General features: G+C 37.6%; 1 protein-coding gene across 3 annotated transcripts in view; it reads right to left on the bottom strand.

The window, feature by feature from the left end:
- LOC135472703 (limbic system-associated membrane protein-like) overlaps positions 1-11,369 on the bottom strand; it is an 87,794-nt gene extending 76,425 nt beyond the window's left edge. The window contains exon 1 of one of the 3 annotated variants that reach the window (XM_064752334.1): positions 10,736-11,369. In XM_064752334.1, the coding sequence (XP_064608404.1) occupies positions 10,736-10,790 (55 nt within the window). In that variant the 5' untranslated portion in view covers positions 10,791-11,369. The remainder of the gene's footprint in view (positions 1-10,735) is intronic. The other 2 variants (XM_064752332.1, XM_064752333.1) reach the window with 2 other exon arrangements.
- Between the last annotated feature and the right edge of the window lie 1,337 nt (positions 11,370-12,706).

Genomic DNA, 12,706 nt, shown 5'->3' with positions numbered 1-12,706 from the left:
CAGAGCTTAAGTTCACAAAGCAAGGACTTCTGACAGACCTACCTTCCGGTTTTTACAAAGCGGTTGTCACTGAGCGTCAACCTTGGCTTCCATGCAGTTAACGTTGCCAAGGTAGCCAGTACAGTGACAGCATCATGCTGCAAGAGCTTGGAGAAGCTGATTGCAGGTTAGTATGTCAAGTTCTGTGCATCCTCAGTCTGCCAATCACAGAAAGAGGCAAATAATTCACTGTGTTTTGTAGATTTCAAATTCATGTTATTTTTTCCCAAAAACCTGATTTGAACGGCCAACCATTACCCTAATTCCTCAAACTTTTCGCAAATGAAACAGCCACTTTCAGTCCAATTTATGCTCATTTTTTATTTGATTTTTTAGAGAAAACTTGGTTGGATTGTTCAGTTTCAGGGCTTCACAAAAAGTATAATGTCAGTAATCAACACAGAATAATGCCTTCAGAAGATGCTTGAATAAACACCTTGTAAACATGCCAAAAGGTTGAAGAATTACACTATGAGCACTGTTGTTGTGGTTTAAATCATATATTTTGAAGCTCCATGAGCACAAGATCAAAGTTAGATCCTACTAGCTTATAGTACTGACCCTAAATGACCTAAAATTTTGTCCACAAATGTGCATTTTTTAGAGACTAATATATGTCACAAAATACTATTTTTGGTGCTTACTCTTATACCATCATCTAGTGGAATATCGTCTCATATGTTTCAAGCCAACCTGAAAACACCTTTCTAAAATCAACAGAGCACTCAGAATCAGGGAAAAGTTTACATATGGATGAAAGTGATGGTTTATTTAGGGTATATGGGGTGGTTGGAACCAGAGTGCGTGTGATGAACTCCCGACCTTTGGCCACATACTGGCAAACTTTGCGATTAACACGAGAGGTACAGGTATGCACATTCATCACTTTTATTGTTGGGAGACAAGCCCTCTTGAACAAATGCAATACAACAATGTATATACACTCAAAGGAAATCATCCCCAAAGTGCATACATATATATATATATATATACATATATTCATCTCACATCCTGAGCCAAAAGGGGAGTCTGTGTGAGAACAAGGGCAGCCATAGGACGATGACACATATCACTCCTCCTAGAACATTAATTCCACTTCCTATGACATTTTATCATCTTCAGGTAAGCCTGCATCTACAATCTTTACTAAGTGGACAGATGGTTACGTAAGCAATAACATTGATTTTCTTACAGTGGGTCCCTTTAAGGAAACTCTCATTTCTTAATACCTTTTATCTAGATCATGCATAGACAGAATTGAAGCAGAGCTGTAATTTCAGTAATTTAGCTACATTTTAGTTATGTATTTAATCTATGTATAAACTCTAGGGATACAACTCTTTTTCTTGTTCACTTTTGTTTGGTTTGCCTTACTTACACTGACATGTTTTTACATATGGTGTAGGAGGGAGGGGGCCAACTGGGATTTGGAAACATAGTACAATAAGACAATGAAGCTAGTTTACCCTGGAAACCCTAGTACTGTGAATAAAAATAAATTCTCTGCTAAGTTGTTCACATGTTTTGATCAAGAGGTATAGCTCCATCTGTCCCCACCCCTTTTCCCTCCGCCCCCAGTTTGAGAGACAGGGGTAGTACGAAACACAATCATTATGATATCATCTCTCTTTCTGATCTGACTGATTATCGACATGGCAACTGAGTACGGTGCCAAGTAACCTTATTTTGCCAATCTCATTTTCATATTGAGTAACAGACGAACCATGTTTATTACAGTGAAGTGCAACTAACTCGATACGACGTCTGTGCTGGCCATTGGCTTGTGAAAATTCTTAAGTAGAAGACCTGTGTTAGATGCAAGGGTTTATCACAACGACGCAATATGCAGGTTTTACGTCGCGCTCCTCTGGTAAAGCTATCACTAACATCTCCAAGTTCTTACCAATATAATTTCACCCTCAGATGAGCAGCGTGGGCGTCTGCAGCAAATTTTAATATCAACGTAAATAAATCTGTAGTGAACTCAGAGTTACTTTGGCCACCTGAGTTTACTTACAGAGTATGAATAATGACAAAGAAACAAAAAAAAAAGAGAACTCTTTAAGTGTTGACATGTACCATTCCACCAGGACGAAATGCGATCTGGGAAATCTCCACAATTAATAAGATTAGAAAGGAAAAACACACCTACAACCATCACGACAACAAATATCTTAGCCTGTACAGAAAAGAAAAATGAGCAAAAACAACCCCCAGTCTCCTCTCTTAATTGATTTACAGCACATTGTATTAAATCAAGTCAAAAAATGAACGCACTTTGGCAGGTTTTGGTCTTTTCCCAGGAGATCTGGCTGCATCAATATTTAATTCCAAACATTTATTACTTCTTGTTACAGCAACTGTGAAATCTGTCACTCCCAAAGAATTATAAATGTGATCACATCCTTGGGGAATACAGGAGATGTAGAATTTTGATCTAGATCATACTGCAAAGTAGAATCTATTTTCACTTTTCACGATGTATAGGTCAATGTACACATTTAAAACCTATCTGGTAATGTAGTTTGATTTAATACTGCCATCCTTACAAAATTCTTTGTTGCACATAACTCCATCCTAACAGAAAGCATAGGTCATGCCAATATGGATGTTTTCCTTTTTAATCTGGCCAATCAAAAAGATATGTACATTTCAAATAGATTTACATGGGGAGAAAATTAAAAAAGAACATTCATCAAAATAGCAATAAAAACTTTAGAACATGAAGGTTGTTCAGGTTACATGCAACAAACATATTTTTAATGATGGCCTAACACAATTTTTTAATATATGTATTATGCATATTCAAATTTGAAATTTGTGGTAGTTTTGATTGGCCAGTGACATCCTACTGGTCAGTCAGGCAGGAATAATACCTTGAGAGAGTGACAGATGTAGCTACAGATGTTATTCCTTGCTAATTGCATTGACATCCAGACCGTCCAATCCAATTACGTCAAAATAAAGATTTACGAGCGGTCCAATGGACTGTATTGTGGAATTACTCCCCATTCCCATGAGACCTGTTGTGCCAGCCAAACCTGCACGTGGTAGTAAGGTGAAAAGCGATGTGCCCTGGTAAATACTATGTCGAGATTCGGGGCGAATATGATCAATGGACATCCACCGCAGTCTCTTTATCCTGACCAGCCAATAATCACCTTAGTAACTGACCCGCTATTCATTTCTTGTGGTTATTACTGAAGAGGTGTTTCTCTAAAGACTACCTCAGCTCAATTTTCAGCAATTATACTTTTGTTACAATGTTACAACTTTGCTACAATTGTAATAGAACTACTCAATTTGTAGCAATTATACTTTGTTGCACTGCTACTACTTAGTATCACATGAAGGAAAAATGTATACCACATGCTTGAAATTATACATCAGGAAAAACCAACTCCATATTTACCAAACATGTGACTGGGAGAGACTGAAGTCATATTTCGCACACCTCACCTATAGGAAAGTTTTACAAGGTAAGAATCAAAAGCATGATTAGAGTGGATTTAGAATGGATTTAGTCTAAACAAGCAATCTGAAACAGAGTTCAATAATAAACTGACATGATATGATACATATTTCCATGCTACATGCAGGAAGGCCAGAGGAGGCAAATTAAAAATCGCTAAACTCCTTGTGTGAAACATTATTTGATTGTTCTCAATCGTCCTACTCAAGCATTTTTCAATCATAGCACAACAAGCAGCCAGCTTTATGGGTGGAGGAAACCTTGAGTGCCTGTGGTAAACCACAGCCCTCTGGCAAGTCATTGACAAACTTGCCCACATGTTTCACAGACATATTGGCATGCCAAATTGGTCACTGGAGATACTGTATGTGTTCTTCAACTAAGTTTTCAACTAATGATTGAAATTTGTCTACAATGATGTGTTCACTTCAACAGTGTGAAACAAGTTCATTCAAGATCTGTTATATTAAAAACATACCCCGTAACTCCCATAACTTGCACACTCATCTGGTTACAATACTGCTGAAACCTGACATACACGATATTTTAATGACTTCCTGGATAATCCGATCACATGTCGCATAGCAGGAGATTAGTTCAGTGTCAAATCTTCAAAGTTAATTTTAATGCAATATGTATGTGATTCAAAGGGTCACGCTGACTTAACCCAGGAAAAAGCACATGAAATGATTCGTCACACAAGGAAAATAAAATGAAAAAACTTGACTGCCTTGTAAGCATAAAGCTTTCCAAACCGCTTCAAAAAAAAAAATTAAAAAGAAGAACACCGCTATGAACTTTAAAGACAGATATGCTCTTATGCATGCACGCATATTGTTTAGTAATTCTCACGTCAGATTTACACAGAGAAAACAAGTCAACACTTTTGGCAGCAATTTTTATATGTATAAGGAGCCGTAATGAACAAACTGGTTGTTATGCTAGTACTATTTTCTACTTGGAAAGTCCAATGACAGTAAAAAATGAGATATGGTTGCTGATGAAGATTATTTTGTATTGTAATCTACTCTATTCTTTATTGTTGTTGTTGTTGCTTTGGCGGTGCTGTTTATCTGATTATAGACATTCTCAAATTGTAGAGCTTTGAAGAATGTATTCAAATAGCCTTGTAATTAGCCTGTTACTGTATTTTGATGAAAATTTGATACAAGTCAATCCCTATAAAATAAAAGGCCCTTCTCATATACTTTTTATTTTTACGTCCAAAAAACTCTTCTTTTTGATATTTCTACTTCAGTTTGCCTCTAAATGTGAAATTTTATTGAAAATTACACAAAAATAGACACAATCTTTTTTTAAGGATGGCTTTATAAGTCTTTTGTCAGATGAAATGTTGTGCACGTTACTCAAGCCACATAAAACAGACTTCAAATAAACCGGACTTTTTCAAAGTGTCTGGGGGCTAAATGACTAATTATCACGTGTTAATGGGAGTACATACATCATCACAAGAAAGGCGAGAATAGAAAGTCTTAATTAAATTGTGACTGTGACTACAGTACATCTGTCATGTTTGATGATGTAACCACATTACAGAATTCAGGATCTCACAGTGTGACATTTACAGAGGTATTGTGTCCGAATTCCTTGCCATGTATATTTTAGATCATCAGTCTTTGTCCAGCACCACCTGGCCATAAAACAACCTCATCCATTATAAACCATAATTATAGAACTGATAATCATTTATGAAATGTAATATAAGCAATAAATTTATTAAATGCTGTGGTATACAAGAAATAATATATCAGTTAATAAAGTGCAAATGAGATTCTGAGATCACCAAAGCTTGAAATTAAAATCTTTTTACAATGCTTTGTTAATGGTACTGGAAGTTGAAATTTTTAGACATCTGTCATAAGATAACATTGATAAGGTGGTTAAATTTTAATATATATGGCGCGAAAACAAACTCTAGATTTTACTCTGAAATGGCTTTGTGGAATTGACCACTGTAATGTAAATTTTGCACAACAATTTTGCACAATAAGTCAAAGATTTACACATTCCTATATTGTTCATCTCGCAAACATGTGCTACATGTGTACATGTGGTTGCATGGCATGACTATCTAATACCCAATAATAACAATGAGCATCAATCCTATACTGTGTACACAAGTCATGGTAAAGACATGTCACAAATGAAGACACTCCCTGCCATGTACCAGTAGGACTGAACTGTCAGCCTAAACTGTCTTTATCAACACATCTTCCACAGGCTACATATTGCAACCTACTGCATTTCTCAGCATTATAAGAGTGTACACTACAATTTGACATATATTGTAACTGACAAACTTTCTGCCCAGACATTAAATTTTTATATACCTGAAATAAACAGCAAAAATACCAGAAGTTTTTTAATATTATCCAGCATTAACGTGTCATCACGATTATCCAGCATTAACATGTCATCACGATTATCCAGCATTAACATTTCATCACAATTATCCAGTATTAACATGTCATCACAATTATCCAGCATTAACATGTCATCACAATCATCCAGCATTAACATGTCATCACGATCATCCAGCATTAACATGTCATCACAATTATCCAGTATTAACATGTCATCACAATTATCCAGTATTAACATGTCATCACAATTATCCAGTATTAACATGTCATCGCCATTTCAAACACTACATGTCAAGTTCCTTTTCAACAAGATAGGATAGCCTACTCCCACAAAGCGCCCTCAAAAAGGGCTTTTTGGACACCCTCTTTCACATTTCTGCCTTGAACCCTCTGAACAGCAGGTCCAAAATTCTGCAGTGTTATATCATCAATGCCATCAAAGTTATAGCCTCTTGTAACAGCGGTAAAATGCAACCCTACCGATGCAATTCATTACTCTTTTGGGGTTTATGTGTACGGTGAAACATATCAGACAGTTCATGAACAATAACAGTCGTTCTCTGGAAAACGTCATATTACACAGTTCTACTCCGATTCCTTGATGAATTTTTCGGATTAATATCTGGTTATTGCACCCAGAACAATGGCCATCTGAGCGAGTATTATTCAACATGGCTATTAAATACTGAGCTACGGGCTTTACATACATTTATCATTTTTATGGTTTTTACCTCAACATTCAGATTCTAATGCTTTCCATGATATAACTGTGAGGTGGGTGAATACTGCTTGTTACAGTCATTTATTATTATTATTATTATAGAATGTCAGCGAATCATAAGAATTGTCAGTTAACAACTGGTTTTGTGATACATGTGCTCCCCTATGTATGCTCACAACAGTAGGGCCATACCAACTTTATTATGTGTTTCACTGGCAGCCGACCATAAAAAATTCAAAAACGAAGAAAAAAATTATTTCAAATCCACCGTTTTCAAATTGTCCAATCTTAATATTTTTATGATCTTCCTGTTTTTACAAACTTTTTTTTACAAATTTTTCCAATCACATACACACTTAAAACGTGAAAAACTGTCAGAACAGTTCGCTGTTCCTACGAATTACACGACTGTATATTTATTCAATTGATTGAGGTTGGTGTATACTGTATATGGATATAAGGAAACTTATGCATGTACACTGTACAGTGCGAAATAACAGGCTTGTCATATTTTATCAGTTTTTGGGCCAGATGAACTTAGGACTTCTCTGTTTTCAAGGCTTTCCAATCATGTAGATATGTCTTCAACAGGAAAAATCACTGCAATAGCCTACAGTTTTCCTCAAATTACAGTGAGTGAGTGAGTGCTTGGGGTTGGCGTGAGTGCTCAACAATTTTTCAGTCACATGACGATGACCTCAAATTAGATGATTTTCAAGTTTAGTTTTATTTTTACCCCTCCTCTGGCATTGAAAAAAGATTTATTCTGCAAGAAAAACGATGATTACAGCAGGTCTGGCCTAAGCATAATGTACAACTGAGCAACTGCACCATGATCATTCCATATTTAGCTGACACAGCCGAAAGTTAGTGATCTCCTGTAACGTAATTAATGTAACAGTCTTTGATAGCTGTATTAAAACAGGAATTTGACCTGGAATAGCTGGAAGTGGTTGATCTTAGCCTGTCAGGTAGCTTATCAGCCTTTAATACATGTTATATGTAGTTATATTCCAGAAACATATCCTTTGGCAGGTAATGAACCAGACTTTTGTGCAGTATACAGGAAATATCCTAGAATAGCTACAAGTTCATGTACTAATTAGGCAATCAATCAGTCTTTAATAGCCGTGTCAAGAAAAGATCTTGAAATAGCAGAAAGTTGTTGAAAGGTTGTACCACTGCATAATTATGTTTAAGCAGCAAGAAAAAATGTGTAAGAAAATTTGCAAAGGGTAACAGCAAGGCAGCTTCCATTCTAACTAACACTGAAAACATCTGGTGATGTAAACATGTATGTATATTTTAGTATGATGGGTATAGGATAACTAACCACTCTCCACAAACTCTCCAATGTAACACATGTGGAAGTCGTTTTCAGTAGGGTGATGTCATTTTCCGACCACTTGTTTCCCCTCCCACCCCGACCTTTTTACCATATATAATCCACAGCTATCATATTATGTCCAAACCCGGTACATTAATATGACTACCAAAACAAATCTGCTACACTGTACTGTGACACTAGGCTATAACTCTAGGATGACTCACTGTACAGCCAGGCACTGCGCTTTTCCCTCTAGTGTTTTGTTCCCACACTTCTGAAGGAGTGCTTTCACAATACAAAACTGTGGCTCATTAACCCAATATGTAGTACAGCTGAGGAGAGTTTTGATGAACTGATATAAACTTGATATAGACTGGATTCTGATGACTTGTTTTTTCAAAGCAGTCTCTTCAACATTTCTTCTCTGTTTAGACTCTATAACCCGTTCCAGAACACATACCAAATCAACAGTACTCTCATAAAGTAACCTCATAGATTTACCCAGACTTTAAAACTCAATGTCCCCTTTAACAATTTTTGGGGGGAATACTCAGGTAATGTACACACAGGCTAAACATATGTGTATTCAGAGCTTGCTGAATTGCATGATAAAATTAAGCACATACAGTAAAACACTGCATCATAGATTTGAACCGTGACTGTTCATATCAACACCTAAAGTATATATTTTGAAATACTGAATTCTGTGGTCTAAAGGGACAAGCAAATAGTTCATAAATTAAATGGTACTATGTATTACTGCAGTACATTCATACACATCTAAATTTACAATTTAACTGGTGAATTAATCAATTAAATGAACATACATATAATATTTATTATTGTATGGTAAATCGATCTTAAGATTTATTTTCCTAACGTGTGCCAAATTTGAAAACCCCTCACTTACTTAGAAGGGGTGAAGAAATAAACAAAACCACCTGTTTTCAGGCTTCACTGTGTACCTAATCTATTTAGTGGCATGTTTTTGTGCCTAGTACTTTAATGCCGCCCGCTAATGCTGGTCAAATTACTCAGTAAAGAGCGTGTTGGTATATCACAGGTGTTTATCATACACCAGTATTCCAAGTACCAGCAGTACATATATATACATACAAAGTACCCTAAATGACCTAAAATTTCACCCTCAAAAGTGCATATTTCGAGTCAAATAAATGTCACAAAATATTATTTTTGGTGCTGAGACTTACTATTTTCCAGTAGAATATCACCCCATGTTCTAAAGAAACCTCAAAGCACCTTTCCAAAATCAACAGAACTCTCAGAATCAGGAAATATGGGCAAGTTGGTCACGGATGAAATTGATGGTCAGTTATGGTAACATAAATATTGCCGATATTCATTCTTTCTATATGTGGATGTATATACTTGTAAGTAACTGTCAACATTGCTGATGTTTATAGAGCGTATACAGGTATGACCAGTAATCACAACATATCAGATGAGTTACTTATAATAGAATGTTCTTACTCACCTAAAGCATGTTTCAGGTTTGAAAGTGAAGCTACAGAAGAGCAGATCCAAAGAAGCTGCTTTTGAGACTGTCAGTTTCTATACTTAGTCTAAATTTCAAAACAGTAAGAAAAAAAAAGTAATATTTTTTTTAAAAGCTGGAGGAATTTGCATAAATATATTACATGTATATGTTTTCAATAATCTTATCACTAAATAATCCTATCTTATTTGATCCCAAAAACATTTTACAAATTTACATCGAATTCTATTCTTTTCAAAGGTAATTTTGGGGAAAAAATCAAACAGGGTGTTGAACCATGTCATGATGTATAACAATAAAATATGTAAAAATGTAACAATAAGCCCAAGAAAGCTAAATTCATTAATTTGATTGTTGATTAATTCATACTCAAGACTTTTTGACTTATACATTATCTCACTCAGCATAAACGCTTGGAGGAAACCAGGAGTGTTCAGTGTAAACCACAGACCTTTGGTAATTAACTGAAGAACTATTTTACCAATTAATACCCATTCATGTAACAGCACTGAAAAATATTGCCAATTTGCCTGTAGATATCGTCTAGAATACATAGCATGTCTGGCAGAGGCTGGTATCTATCTAGTCGATATGTGTCTAAATATATACACACACACAAGCAGTACAAAGTGTATGACAGTAGATGTACCATAAAGCCAGCTGTTAATGACTGACCTAGATTAACTGGTGAGGGTTTTAAGCCCATGAAGACAGCATCCTATGTGTTATGTACACAGTACTGTATGAGGGATTGAAAGAAACAGGAAACATTATTTTTTGTGCTGCTGATCATCCTCTATTGGGTGTGAAATGAAGTTAGCTACAGTAGTGGAATTCCTGAGGTTAACAACACAAAAGGGGGTTATCCACCCTGATACATTTATACATGTACATGTATATGTGTGCTGGGACAGTTTGAGGCTGATGAAAATGTGTCTTAGACAATTTGAATCGCTACCTTGATGAAGCTTGGAGCATTATGCATCTGTGTGTGAAGTTGTCAACGTTTTATCAAGCATACAACTCCGGCTCATCAAATTCGCCCTAAACCCTCCCCATTACCAGCCTCTGTAATATAGCTACCTACCTATGTCCTACATGATAAACCACTCTAATTTAGTTAACCTGAGCTGGAAGTCTTGCATATGTAAGACCACTGACCAGGCTTGGAAGCTACACAGACAGCCTTAATATCAGTTATTGCACTGCGGGTTTTCTAGTAGGTCCTACGTAAACTACGTAAACAATGAAACGTGTCAAATGGTTATTCACTTACCTACACAAACGCCCAGCGCACACAGGCACACTGCCAGCTGCAGTAACGTCCACATGATGCAGGGCAGTTTCAGACACACGTACTGATTGACACAATGAACGGACGACTGAGTGGAAGAATCCCAGCGGTTAAAATCCAAACATCAAAGAGCCACTGGAAGTGAATGAGGTGTCATGGCACTCATTGTGTGACACCGGACACCGTGCACAAAGCCAGGCCGCTGCTGTCAACAGTTTTGTTACTGCGTACCAGAAGAGATCGGCGAATTGCAACTCTCAAATTCACCTTTCCCTTTTTCTTCCAGATTCTATTTTCAGGGGAACTCTGTTTTTTTTTTTTCTACCGCTCTCTTCCTTTCTGATTTACACCAGATAAACACAAAGGCATGGATGGGAAGCGATCATCGATTAAATGAACTCAGAGCGCCTGTTAGCGCTACTATATAACACAGCCACCGCGCGAACCGAACGGTGTTCAATTTCCTCCCTACACTCCGGGACCAAGGCGCGGACCTCACTGAAAGCAACGGCGTGTAGCAGTTACTGTTATACCCTTCCAGTCAACAATTCAACAGCGGTTAAGGGTTGCACACACTTCGGCTGCCGGTCAGTGCAGTGGTAAGAATAAACGGACATCAACCCTAACAGTGGTCCGCTTGTTGTCATACTGAATGATAAGACTCACTTACGAACGTAATCCGGTTGCGACTTAGCCACGCCCCTGTGGAACTATCGCGCGTTCTTAAGGGCGCGTGGCGTTGATTGACAGGTGCGAATTCACAGAGCCGAGATGACCTGACTGACTAACAGCGGGCGATACGAACTGGTCACCACCACTGCTCACACACAACTGCTATCTTGTCAAGACTGGGTAAGAATGTCTACCCCGTTAACCACACACTGTTGAACACGAAAACAGATCGCTGTACAGGCCGAGGCACTGCCAAGATCTGCTATCACCACTGATGAACTGTATATATTGTCTCTTAAAGACCAATGTCAGTGACCTTTTCAGTTAAAAACACGACTTGCATACCGAGCAGAAAAAGCGCCCATGCAAACCCGTAAGTTGTCAGCTGGTAAAACCTGTAAACCGATGTTTCCCAGAAGAAAAGTGGTTCAATTTCAGAAAACCAGTGTGAGCGTTGTTTTGGGGATGTTTTTTCTCCCTTTCTTTTACACGTACAATTTTTTGCGTCCCCTTCTTCTTTAATTGACCATGAGGTAAAATGAACACGTGAACATAACAGACTAACTAAGCACGCATCCGCTCAGTGGTATAGACATATATGTATCTACATGTATATATATTTTCCACATTCAAGGTTGACATCACAAGTAAAGCTGCCGGACCTTTCTGGAAATGATCTCAGCAACGACCTATTCACTGCCTTGCCCGAGCTAACTCAGAATGGACTCGCCCACAAATAGGTCAATTAACAGCGCCCACGTGATCTAATTATGCCACCAGCTTTATCTGCGGAGTGGCAAGTGGTAATGTCAAAGCCCAGACATAACAATGCCATAGGAGAATATTACAACAGTCAAACTGAACGGTTCCGATATGGGGCAATATCTGCTGTTTGAGATAGACGGTGTTATGGGGGACCTATGAGAGGGGCACTGCGTTTTACATCTCATGGACGGCCGTGTATAATACCAGTGACAGAAAAGCCTGGGCCACGGCAGCTGCGGGCAGGCTGGGGTTTATACAGGGAGACGGCCTCAAGCTAACATCCGACTTTCATTGGGGGAAAGTGTTTGTCTGATTGATTCTTACACGGGACTTGCTGCTTTTTTAACATCTCCAATCCCGGCGTTCCAATAACCTCATGTAAGGGTTTGGTGAATCCAAGAGATAAGACCAGCTTCCAGTGACGTCAGCAAGCAATTTCCATCAGAACCTTGGTGCAAAGATTTCATTTTAGTCTCCGTATACTGTTAGACTATGGTGTGTATGTAATTAACTGTC

This window comes from Liolophura sinensis, chromosome 8 (assembly GCF_032854445.1).
Source record: "Liolophura sinensis isolate JHLJ2023 chromosome 8, CUHK_Ljap_v2, whole genome shotgun sequence".
NCBI lineage: Eukaryota > Metazoa > Mollusca > Polyplacophora > Chitonida > Chitonidae > Liolophura > Liolophura sinensis.
The sequence above is the reverse complement of the archived record's forward strand: the minus strand, read 5'-3'. Positions and strand labels throughout refer to the sequence as shown.